General features: G+C 46.0%; 3 protein-coding genes across 8 annotated transcripts in view; 1 reads left to right on the forward strand and 2 right to left on the reverse strand.

The window, feature by feature from the left end:
- The window catches only part of s100v2 (S100 calcium binding protein V2), a 50,016-nt gene that overhangs the window by 21,932 nt on the left and 16,047 nt on the right, over positions 1–12,037 (reverse strand). The window lies entirely within an intron of this gene.
- On the reverse strand, positions 547–5,314 carry LOC127603694 (protein TMEPAI-like). The gene is made up of 4 exons (XM_052070217.1): positions 4,866–5,314; positions 2,177–2,334; positions 2,047–2,097; positions 547–1,601 (listed from the first exon to the last, which is right to left on the reverse strand). The coding sequence occupies exons 1-4, from the start codon at positions 5,047–5,049 to the stop codon at positions 1,155–1,157; spliced, it is 840 nt and encodes a 279-aa protein (XP_051926177.1). The 5' UTR covers positions 5,050–5,314; the 3' UTR covers positions 547–1,154.
- On the forward strand, positions 5,756–8,867 carry thap7 (THAP domain containing 7). 6 transcript variants are annotated; one of them, XM_052070175.1, is made up of 5 exons: positions 5,756–5,841; positions 6,714–6,793; positions 6,903–7,040; positions 7,362–7,463; positions 7,756–8,867. In XM_052070175.1, exons 1-5 carry the CDS (start codon positions 5,839–5,841, stop codon positions 8,744–8,746), a joined length of 1,314 nt encoding a protein of 437 aa, XP_051926135.1. In that variant the 5' UTR covers positions 5,756–5,838; the 3' UTR covers positions 8,747–8,867. The 6 variants fall into 6 exon arrangements, with proteins under 6 accessions (XP_051926135.1, XP_051926139.1, XP_051926140.1 ...); XM_052070179.1 differs by having other exon boundaries at positions 7,400–7,463; XM_052070180.1 differs by having other exon boundaries at positions 5,763–5,841; positions 6,714–6,759; positions 6,846–7,040.

The raw sequence follows: 12,037 nt of genomic DNA on the forward strand, positions 1-12,037 counted from the left end.
TTCTTCTGTCGACTGCGTTTAAAATCAACTTGAATGTTGTTTTTTCATTTAATATTTCAACACAAGGGTTAAATAATGATAATAATACTTAAATCAGGTATTTTTTTGAGAATGAAAAGATAAAATAAAACCATACTGTATGAACACGTTAACAAGTCAAGTCAAGTCAAGTCAACAGTATTTATATTTATAGAGCACTTTCAAACAGCCATCGCTGCATACAAAGTGCTGTACATGGAGCGATTTAACATATAAAATAAACAGTAAGACGAATCAGTAATAAGTAATAAGTATCTGCAATCTGCAACAAATAAATAAATATGATCCCAGATTCCGCCTACCGATTTTGGATATCAACAGGTGTTTCATACACTTTACGTATGAAATTTACTGTAGATTATCATTATGTCATTATAAAGGTAGGAAAGGTGGAGGGAAGGTAGGAGGGAGGTTGGTAGTTGGTAAAATATTCTTTTTCACAAAACATGAAAATATAACAACAAGGATGTTGTTTCTGTCTGTGTGAATAAGAAATGACACTCCCCGTCACTTTCAGCTTTTTATTGTAAACTGCTACACCTTATAAATACAAAATCTTTGTTAAATAACATGAAAATGTAAACAACAAGGATATTTTTTCTCTCTCAAAAGTCAGCGTTTTATTCTTGCAGCTTGAACTCAGGTCAGCACTGATAAAGTCAAGCGCACCGACAAGAGTACATCGCTGTGCATGGCTTATATGGAGGAAGCGTCCTCCTCCTTCCTGTGTTTTGTCGATTCGGAGGCAAAAGTGCTTGAGATGGTGACATTAATGTCGCCGTTAGTGTTTGAGAAAAAAATGAAAATTGCCTCTGGGTCTATAACGTGATAAAAGTATAGAGCATGCGCAGCTCGGACTCAAGCAAACAGCTTTAGCAGCTTGAAAAATCATAAAAAAGCAGAAGCATCCTCTGTGCAACTTCAGCTCACTTTAGCATTATGAGGCCCAGTACATTCTGCGAGTCATGACAGGGCACCGAGTCAAAAAGCATCGAGAAAGAAAAGCTTACAAAAATAGACAAAAACACAAGAGATGTTTTTTTTCTTTTTTAGCACCGCATAGAACATTTTTGATAACGTTTAAGTATGACAAAGAAAACGTTTGGTTGAGTCTCTCAGGTGACCGAGGAGTTATGAGGGACGGCCGCAGTGGAGGTTGTGTTTTCAATGGCGCTCCAGCTTGTTTGCAACCTTTTAGGACTCGGGAGAGGACTTTGACAGTAGGAGTCTTCTATAGTCACACTGTAGAAGGGCGGGGGGCTCTGGGACCTCTCGCCGCCGCTTCCCGACTCGCTTTTGGCTGCCAGCGGGCTGTGTCCGTAATTGTCCGTGAGGACGTTACGGTTGGGAGGGGCGCAAATGCAGGAGCACCTCGGCTCCGGATGTTGCCGGAAGCAGCGGGGAGTCTTGCGGCGCTCCTTTTCCTCTGCGTCGGGCAAGCGGATCATGGGGGGCAGGTTGACGGTCTCCTGCGGCACGTCGGGGGAGGTGGGCCGCGGGCGACACGGGTGGCGGTGCTGCGCCAAGACCGGTGCCGTGTGGTTCTGGAGGCCGCGGATCGGCTACAAAAAAAGAAAACAGGAGAAGAAACCACGAGACTCAGCTGGGTGTTCTTTGTGATAACCCCTACGATGCCACAAGATCCCTCTCCAAACAGAAAGTCTTGAGGAAGTAGTTGATCTTGACTTTGGATGGATGGGAGGAGCTAAATTTCGCCTGGGTTCTTTGCAGTGGAAGCGACTCAGCCAATGGGGGCTGCGAAGGAATTGTAGTCAGTAAAAAACAAACAAAACTCAAAAGAGTTGTTGAAAAAAGCGCCGATATCGTGGGATGGGTGATTTGAAACATTGTTTTCTTGGGGAAGGGCTGTCAAATACAGTATTTGCGTGTTTTGGCTTCCCGTGGCAGAGCTTCCCGTTAGACTTGGCGCAGATCTGCTCAGCCGGAAAGGTAAAGCCGACTCACAGTCCCGGAGAAAGAACAGAAAATGCAAAAAGCATGACTCACCTGGCCCGGCCCATGTCGATTCAGCCTGGCGTTGTGCCACCCGCTCGCGCCCTGACGGAAACGCGCGGAGACTCGTTACAACAAGTTCGCCGCCAAACGCACGCCTAAGCATCAGCCGCTCGCCACTCACCCGTCGCGCCTCCTCCGTCGGGACTTCGTGAGCGTGGCCGAGCCGGCCGAGGAAGGACAGGGCCACCAGGCGGTAGTGGATGAGAAGGCACACGACCACGGCCGCCGTGACGCTCATCGCCAGCAGGATAATTATTATCTGAACCAGCTCCAGTTCAGCTGCGGCCACGCCAGACGTTGCAGAGAAGGCGAGATGACATTAGAAAGCACAGCCGCCGCGCGGCTTCCCCCCATAAAAAGAATACAAGTCACGGCTTTCGAGCTCGTTTGGACTATTGACTGAGACAAATTAATTTCCTGCCGACAACTTAAGTTGCACTTTGAGACCGCAGTCCAAAAGTCACCATACTGAGGAAAGTTGACATCAACATGCTCTCATTGCTTCCATCATTCAGTTTTGCGAAGCGACGCGACATTTGGCAGCCATGGAGCCGTTGTTGAAAAGACCCCCGAGGTGTGCCGTTTTGCTTTCAAGTGGGCATCAAATTTGAACCTCGTGTGGCCAACAGATGGCTGATGCTAGATTGTGAAGAACTTGACTTGTCACGTCACGCGGCTAGAGAACGGAAGGAAAGTTTTGTGACTGAGCCAAAAACTCAAGGCACTCGACTTGGACATTTGTTGCAAACTCGGCCCCCGGATCCATTTGCCCTTGACCAAGAGGAGCCATCTCAATCATGCCTCCATGCGCATCAAAGTCTCAAGAAGCCATGCCCTAAAATTCACAGGGAGTCTTCTATCTTGGTCCCAAGCGGCCCATTTTCCGGTCGTTTTGGCCATGTCCTTCAAGGATCCGCTTGAGACGGAGAGTTTTTGCAAAACCCGGGCCCCAAAGCAGTCATTGCGTTGGAAAAGGAACAGGGGAGACGGGTGAAGGCGGCGGGGGAGCCAGAGGGGGCGGCGACAGAGCTGGATGAGCCATGTGGTCTGGGTTGCGGGGCTTCATTTATTAGCCAGACGCGTCTAGACACAATACATGCGCGCACACATCGTTGAATGCCGGGAGGGCCGGTCAAAGCGAGAGAAGGCGGGGCGCAGCGGATCAGACGCCATCTGGCTCATTGGCCATGTGCCTAATCCCAATCTCATTTTCAAAAAGGCCGCATGCAAATGTGACGCTGCTTCCGTCATCTTGCCTCTCTGACCTTGACTTAAATCAATGTCAACACGGCACCTCGATGAGCTTTTTTCCAGGAGCTCTCGTTCCAATTAAATTGGCCACGCCGTTTCATGTACTTCAATAGAAAATCGGTACACGTACCGCAGTGCCAACGTCGCTGCCTTCTTTTCCCACAATTCTTTTGGATCTTCCTGCGTCAATATTCAATCGGACTCAAACAAAGTCAAAGTGCCCATTCAATTTATTGCACGCCAAATGCAACTCGAGTCAATCTGCCCGGCCTCCCTCGCCACCAATCTCGATACGTGACACAGCGTAAATAAAACCAATGAAATGCATAGCAACAGCGACCTTATAGGTTCACTCTTGCCCCTAAAATGAGGATTTAGAAAAATGGCGTGCATTAAAAATACCAACGACTGAATTGCGCGTAGAGAAGAAGCCAAATGTCTGGTGCTGACGAAGCGCCGTGCAAACAAAGAGCCGGGCAAAGAAGACAAAAGACTCAGACACAGACCCCGTCTGACAGACCTTCACCTTTCACCCTTGACCCCCACCTGCCTACCCCCCCAGCCTTGGGGAGGAGCGACCCCAAGACAGACAGACGGCTTTTACGAGGAGTCCGCTGCATCGCAAATCAAATCTGAACGTGAGTTTTTGTTGTTGTTGTTGTTTTGTTGAGGCCCCCCGCCCCCTCTCCCCCCCAGTCCGATCTGGTTCCCACCACAACAAAAACCGGCATTGGTGCCCCTGCGTGTTTCCTGTTGAAAAAAAATCAGTCCAGCTGTGGCGCGGTTAGCGAATGGTGAATTGAAGCTCAACAAAATGGCCATTGTTCTGTGAGCAAATGCAGAACTGTTGATGGATGTTGTCTCTGGGAGAAGCACGCCGCTCCGCTTCTAAATCCATCCATCCATCTATTTGTAATGCAAACAAACTACCACCATGTCAAACTACTCGGCCTGTCTGCCCCGCGTTCATTTGTGACGTTCTTGTTGTGTCATTTGAGGAGTTGCTCAGTGTCTTCGGGGACTGTATCCAACCATCTGGCTTACGTGTCACTGGAGTTGCGACACATGGAAATGAAACAAACAAGCTAACAAACCAGAAGCTGCTCGAAAAAGCCACAAATGCTCGCTGCAGCGCATTTTCCCCCCCACATAAATGACATGACATTTGCACACAGCCGTTAGCCACACCTATACATGAAGAAAAGCCACAAAACAATGCAGATATTATCGGTCTACTGCGTAAAAACTCGTGCAGATTGCGAGTAGGATTCTTTTTTTTGTGCGTGATATCGTTCTAAACGTTGCAGCCAACCATGACGAAAAAGACACAAATTGCTGCAAATGCACAGCAACGCCTGCCAACCACGCATCCTCCTTACACCGCAGACTCCAGAAAACAAGCAGCAAAATCGTCACATACACCAATGCATAAAATGCAATCGGGCAGTGGAAGGTACACTGCGATGTTGTGTCCAGGCTGGGATTCACCTGCAAACATCATTCGGGCCTTCACATTCAAAATAAGAGTAAACAACAACAACAAAAAGGAGGCGACTTACATATATCCATGCCCTGTGGCTGGGGTCCGTTGCAAGGGCAATGACCATTGGACTGTGCGGGGCTGGAGCTTCGCAAATGGGCCGCCGGGTTTCGCATGAGACGGCCGCCGGGACGCCGCAGAAGCCGTCGGTCCGGGTCCGAGGAGGACCCGCCGCCGTTGCAGGCAGCCCGTCGCCTCCGCATGCAGCCCTGGCTACATGCGGATCCTGCCGACTCGGAGCCCCATTTCGACTTCCAGCCACTTCGCCATAGGATGGGGAAGAAAGTAAAATGCGCCGTCTGGTGCTTTGCATCCGTGTCAGACAACTGCGGGGCGTTGTGATTTACAGAAATCACACACCCACCCCCCAACTTCGTGGGGGAGGACTGGATCGGGGACAATGGAAGGGAGGGACGGCCAGACACATCATCCAGACGGCCTCCGCATTAAAACACACACACACGCACGAGCCCCCCCCACACACACACACACACACATACACACGCGCGCGCACACCAAACTCCCCCATCTCTGACCGTGAACTGCAGTGAGAATATGCACTCAGTGGCCACAATATTAGGTACACCAGGCGAGTGTACTCTATTATAGTTTGTCAACAAGAATGTCAGTGCTTCTTATTACTTATGAACTCCGTCAAATTCAAACAAACATCTATTTGTAGAACTCAACAATGTATTTGTTTTGTGCCTGCAAGGCTACCGCACTGCTAATCTATTTTTTTAGGTGTGGGGGGGGGGGCAATACTTTATACGGATTTCGAAAATAATGTATAATGGTATTTCGAAAAATACGCCTCTATCGTGTCTTCTATTTTTTACGCTCGTAGTTTAGTTGTAAAAGTTACTAGGTGGCTAAATCTAACATCGCAAATTGATAAAGGTTTATGCACCAAAAACTGTGACGTCAGTAAAACCGGAAAAAGGTCATCGGAAAACACAGCAGCCATCTTCCTGAGGTCAGTTCTTCGGCGAATGGTAATATACTTTTAACAATAAACCACCAAACTTTGAAATGTTAGTCGTTTATTAGTTATGAAGCAAAAAAACGCGTTCGCCGTTCTGTCACGTTCATGGCGCGTTGGCGAGATGGCTCGTTTCGTTCTATCGTGCTCATTGTTTGGTGCTCGCCTAAATTAGCATCAGAAAGTTAGCTCGACTACAGTTGGCAATGAGGCGAGAAACCCTACGTGGTGGAAAAGTCACACTTCGGGTGTTTTTGCTTATTTTTATAGTTTGGACTGAAATCCGAATCATTAGATGGCGGCCTTGCTAGCATTTAGCATGTGGCAGCTATACGAGCACTTTTTTAACCGGTGTCAGTGTAGTTTCCATCGGGTCGACTCATTGCTCCGGGGTTGTGTCTGTTTATAGCACATTTGTATGATTTCAGTGTCTAGTCACTCGATTTCTTCATGATTGCAATGTATCTTTGTACAATTATCATTTTGTGAACTTCACACCAGCGCAAATTGCATTTTTAAGAACTCCCCTTCGTTTAGTCTAGCTAAAATATGACCCTCCGAAATACGTCCCTTTTTTTCCCCTTTACTGGTTCGAGTTCCGGTTCACAAATTCTGCGTTGGTTCCGTGAACTTCACACAAGCAAAATTTGCATTATTAACAACTTATGGACTCGGCGAATTATAATAAAGCTCAGCCCCTGGTTGTATCATTTTGATTTGTTCGCAATCTCTTCAAAATAGTTTCTCGAGGTGTAGACCGTCTGAAATTAAAATGCTTCCCCTTTTGTGATGCAGTTAAATAAATAAAGAAATATCTTGTAGTTTTGATCGACCCTTGACCTCGATGTGATAATGATTTGAAAATGTTTTCTTTTTCACTTTCAGATGCCCAGACACTGTTCTGCCGGCGGCTGCAAATCGCGTGACAACCGTGAGACTCGTAATGCCGGCATCACATTCCACAAGTAATATGAAAGCGTTGTCCACACGGAAACATCTTTTTTCATTCCCGCCTAGCCGAGCTAAAGATTGACCGTTGATGACGTCACCAACGACCAATATTTGATGGCGCAGGTTGCCCAAAGAAGCCTCTCGTCGAAACCTCTGGATCAGCAACTCTCGCCGCGCCGACTCCTGGGACCCTCGGACCAACTTTGTCTACTTTTGCTCCAAGCACTTCACGCCAGCGAGCTTCGAGATGGCCAGTTGCAGGTCAGTAAACATCAAGACCATCTAACCCGCATCGCTACTTGCTTATGGCTAATAAATGCAGCTTTGGCGCAATTTAGAATCATTGATGCCGTTTCTAAGGAGTTATAGTGGAATTGTTGTTTTTTTTCCTCCCCCACCAAGCTGTGGGCTTCCCCGTAGCATAGACATGTATACACGTAATTTAGCGAAGCAACTGCAAGTCAGTCTGCTGGAATTATCGACAATACCGGGCCATGAACTTTTGAAAGCATGTGCTCAGCGCTAAGATGAGACGACGAGTCAACCCCTGCTTCTTTTTGTGCATGTGTGTGTGCTGTGAAGTGGCATCAGGAGACTGAGGGAAGATGCCTTTCCCACAGTGTTTGGTTCCTCATCTGTGAGCAGTTCCAAGTGGCCGGGGAAGGTCCCGAAACGAGAAGACAGGTAGGATGGCGGACGGCTTATGGAGAATTATCTTCTATGAATCATCTTCTATCTTCTCTTCGATATGAAGAGAGAAATATTGTTAGGTCCTTCAACATTTTGTGTCTAAAATAAAAAGTACGTTTGCGATGTACATTTGAGTTTGCAAGTCACGACAAAAAAGAAAAAAAAAATCAGCCCAGTGAGCGCTCATAACAAAGCGAGTGCAAGTCGAGGTACTGCTGTACAACGACGGGTGCTGCTACCAACCGTGCTGATTTGCTGACGTCGCTCTGTCTGTTTAACTGCGCAGAAACGGACACGTTTCAAGCAAGCACTGCACTGCAAAGTGTCAAACTCCGGACGGATCACCGGTTGAGTCGTCGCTTGAAGCCGAGGAGACCGGCGAGGAGCAACCCGCACCTTGTCTGGAGACGGCAGAAGCCAGGGGCCGCCTTTCGCCCGGAAAGAGGACCTCTTCGCCTCTGCCCACGTCGCCACCTCGCTCCGTTTCGCCATCGCGCTACATGCGGCGCCTGCCCCCGCGCCCGGGTTTCTACCTGCCCAAGGAGCACAGCTACGCCCAGCTCTGCCCCCTGCTGTGGCGGAGGCGCTATGACAAGGCCGTGGACTACTTGGAGAAGACCCTGCGGCAGCTGCACGCCGCCCGGCGCCGGGAGAATCGGCTGCGGGGCTCCCTGCTGAGGCTGCGCGACAGACAGCAGAAGACGCAACGGAGCAGAGATGACGGCGCGAGCGGGGCCTGCTGCCGTCCTCCAGGAAGCGACGCAGAGAAGTACTGCCGCTACTGCGGGAGAGGCGACGCCAAGTTGGAAACGGACAACGATCCATTGCTCCATCAGGACTCGGTGACAACTACCGAGAAAGACTTCACCCGACAACTTGACTCAAAGGGGCCGAATTCTCAAAGTTTCCCGCTCGCATTCCAAGCCGCCCAACGTTTGCCCGACTGCCTTTGTGAGTTTGAAGCCGAGTCTCATAGTCGGGACCCCCCGCAGTCGTCGAGGTGGGCGCAAGGTGACGCCGAGACGCAGTTTATTCTGGTCCCCGTCGGCTGCGAAAACCCGCTCCGGAACTCTCTGACCACGGAGGACCTCGTCAGCCGGACCGTCCGGGTGCCCGCGCCGGACTCCGGGAGCGCAGGCGGTTCAACTGGAAGAGGAGGCCAGCGGCGTCCGAGCCTCGACGCCCCGCTGGAAGAAGCGAGTGACGACGTGAGGGAGAAACTGAAAGAACACCTGGAGGGCTTCCACCTGCAGCTGAGCAACGAATTTGCCGACTGACAAACTGACAAGTGATTGTGTTCAACAGACGAGCGTAAATGTGTTCGGGACGGTATTAAAAAATAAAAAAATTCAAACCAGAATGACACAAAATAGAAAAATAAATGTGGAGAACAGCGGATTCAATGTTTTTTGGACCGAATCATTTGCATTCATTGCCATTTATAGTAAGGCGTTTTTGAGCCGAAAAAAACGACATATAGTAAGGCGTTTTTAGTTGAAAAAAACGACCATGTATAGTAAGGCGTTTTTAGACGAAAAAGACGACCATGTATAGTAAGGCGTTTTTAGACAAAAAAACCCGACCATGTATAGTAAGGCGTTTTTGAGCCCAAAAAAACGACCATGTATAGTAAGGCGTTTTTAGCCGAAAAATACGACACAGTATAGTAAGGCGTTGTTAGACGAAAAAAACAACCATGTGTAGTAAGGCGTTTTTAGCCCAAAAAAACGACCATGTACAGTACGCCGTTTTTAGACGAAAAAGACAATCGTGTATAGTAAGGCGTAGTTAGACGAAAAAAAAGACCATGTATAGTAAGGCGTTTTTGAGCCGAAAAAAACGACCATGTATAGTAAGGCGTTTTTAGACGAATAAGACGACCATGTATAGTAAGGCGTTTTTAGACGAAAAAGACGACCATGTATAGTAAGGCGTTTTTGGCCCTAAAAACGACATAGTATAGTAAGGCGTTTTTGAGCCAAAAAAAACGACCATGTATAGTAAGGCGTTTTTAGACAAAAAAACGACCATGTATAGTAAGGCGTTTTTAGCCGAAAAATACGACATAGTATAGTAAGGCGTTGTTAGACGAAAAAAACAACCATGTGTAGTAAGGCGTTTTTGAGCCGAAAAAAACGACATAGTATAGTAAGGCGTTTTTGAGCCCGAAAAAACGACATAGTATAGTAAGGCGTTTTTGAGCCGAAAAAAACCGACATAGTATAGTAAGGCGTTTTTGAGGTGAAAAAAACGACCATGTATAGTAAGGCGTTTTTAGCCGAAAAATACGACATAGTATAGTAAGGCGTTGTTAGACGAAAAAAACAACCATGTGTAGTAAGGCGTTTTTAGCCCAAAAAAACGACCATGTACAGTACGCCGTTTTTAGACGAAAAAGACAATCGTGTATAGTAAGGCGTAGTTAGACGAAAAAAAAGACCATGTATAGTAAGGCGTTTTTGAGCCGAAAAAAACGACCATGTATAGTAAGGCGTTTTTAGACGAATAAGACGACCATGTATAGTAAGGCGTTTTTAGACGAAAAAGACGACCATGTATAGTAAGGCGTTTTTGGCCCTAAAAACGACATAGTATAGTAAGGCGTTTTTGAGCCAAAAAAAACGACATAGTATAGTAAGGCGTTTTTGAGCCCGAAAAAACGACATAGTATAGTAAGGCGTTTTTGAGCCGAAAAAAACCGACATAGTATAGTAAGGCGTTTTTGAGGTGAAAAAAACGACCATGTATAGTAAGGCGTTTTTAGCCGAAAAATACGACATAGTATAGTAAGGCGTTGTTAGACGAAAAAAACAACCATGTGTAGTAAGGCGTTTTTAGCCCAAAAAAACGACCATGTACAGTACGCCGTTTTTAGACGAAAAAGACAATCGTGTATAGTAAGGCGTAGTTAGACGAAAAAAAAGACCATGTATAGTAAGGCGTTTTTGAGCCGAAAAAAACGACCATGTATAGTAAGGCGTTTTTAGACGAATAAGACGACCATGTATAGTAAGGCGTTTTTAGACGAAAAAGACGACCATGTATAGTAAGGCGTTTTTGGCCCTAAAAACGACATAGTATAGTAAGGCGTTTTTGAGCCAAAAAAAACGACCATGTATAGTAAGGCGTTTTTAGACAAAAAAACCCGACCATGTATAGTAAGGCGTTTTTGAGCCCAAAAAAACGACCATGTATAGTAAGGCGTTTTTAGCCGAAAAATACGACATAGTATAGTAAGGCGTTGTTAGACGAAAAAAACAACCATGTGTAGTAAGGCGTTTTTGAGCCGAAAAAAACGACATAGTATAGTAAGGCGTTTTTGAGCCCGAAAAAACGACATAGTATAGTAAGGCGTTTTTGAGCCGAAAAAAACCGACATAGTATAGTAAGGCGTTTTTGAGGTGAAAAAAACGACCATGTATAGTAAGGCGTTTTTAGCCGAAAAATACGACATAGTATAGTAAGGCGTTGTTAGACGAAAAAAACAACCATGTGTAGTAAGGCGTTTTTAGCCCAAAAAAACGACCATGTACAGTACGCCGTTTTTAGACGAAAAAGACAATCGTGTATAGTAAGGCGTAGTTAGACGAAAAAAAAGACCATGTATAGTAAGGCGTTTTTGAGCCGAAAAAAACGACCATGTATAGTAAGGCGTTTTTAGACGAATAAGACGACCATGTATAGTAAGGCGTTTTTAGACGAAAAAGACGACCATGTATAGTAAGGCGTTTTTGGCCCTAAAAACGACATAGTATAGTAAGGCGTTTTTGAGCCAAAAAAAACGACCATGTATAGTAAGGCGTTTTTAGACAAAAAAACCCGACCATGTATAGTAAGGCGTTTTTGAGCCCAAAAAAACGACCATGTATAGTAAGGCGTTTTTAGCCGAAAAATACGACATAGTATAGTAAGGCGTTGTTAGACGAAAAAAACAACCATGTGTAGTAAGGCGTTTTTGAGCCGAAAAAAACGACATAGTATAGTAAGGCGTTTTTGAGCCCGAAAAAACGACATAGTATAGTAAGGCGTTTTTTGAGCCGAAAAAAACGACATAGTATAGTAAGGCGTTTTTAGTTGAAAAAAACGACCATGTATAGTAAGGCGTTTTTGAGCCGAAAAAAACGACCATGTATAGTAAGGCGTTTTTAGACGAAAAAAACGACCATGTATAGTAAGGCGTTTTTAGACGAATAAGACGACCATGTATAGTAAGGCGTTTTTAGACGAAAAAAACGACATAGTATAGTAAGGCATTTTTGAGCCGAAAAAAACGACATAGTATAGTAAGGCGTTTTTGAGCCCGAAAAAACGACATAGTATAGTAAGGCGTTTTTTGAGCCGAAAAAAACGACATAGTATAGTAAGGCGTTTTTAGTTGAAAAAAACGACCATGTATAGTAAGGCGTTTTTGAGCCGAAAAAAACGACCATGTATAGTAAGGCGTTTTTAGACGAAAAAAACGACATAGTATAGTAAGGCGTTTTTGAGCCCAAAAAAACGACCATGTATAGTAAGGCGTTTTTAGCCGAAAAATACGACCATGTATAGTAAGGCGTTTTTGAGCCGAA

This window comes from Hippocampus zosterae, chromosome 7 (genome assembly GCF_025434085.1).
Source record: "Hippocampus zosterae strain Florida chromosome 7, ASM2543408v3, whole genome shotgun sequence".
In the NCBI taxonomy this organism is placed as follows: domain Eukaryota; kingdom Metazoa; phylum Chordata; class Actinopteri; order Syngnathiformes; family Syngnathidae; genus Hippocampus; species Hippocampus zosterae.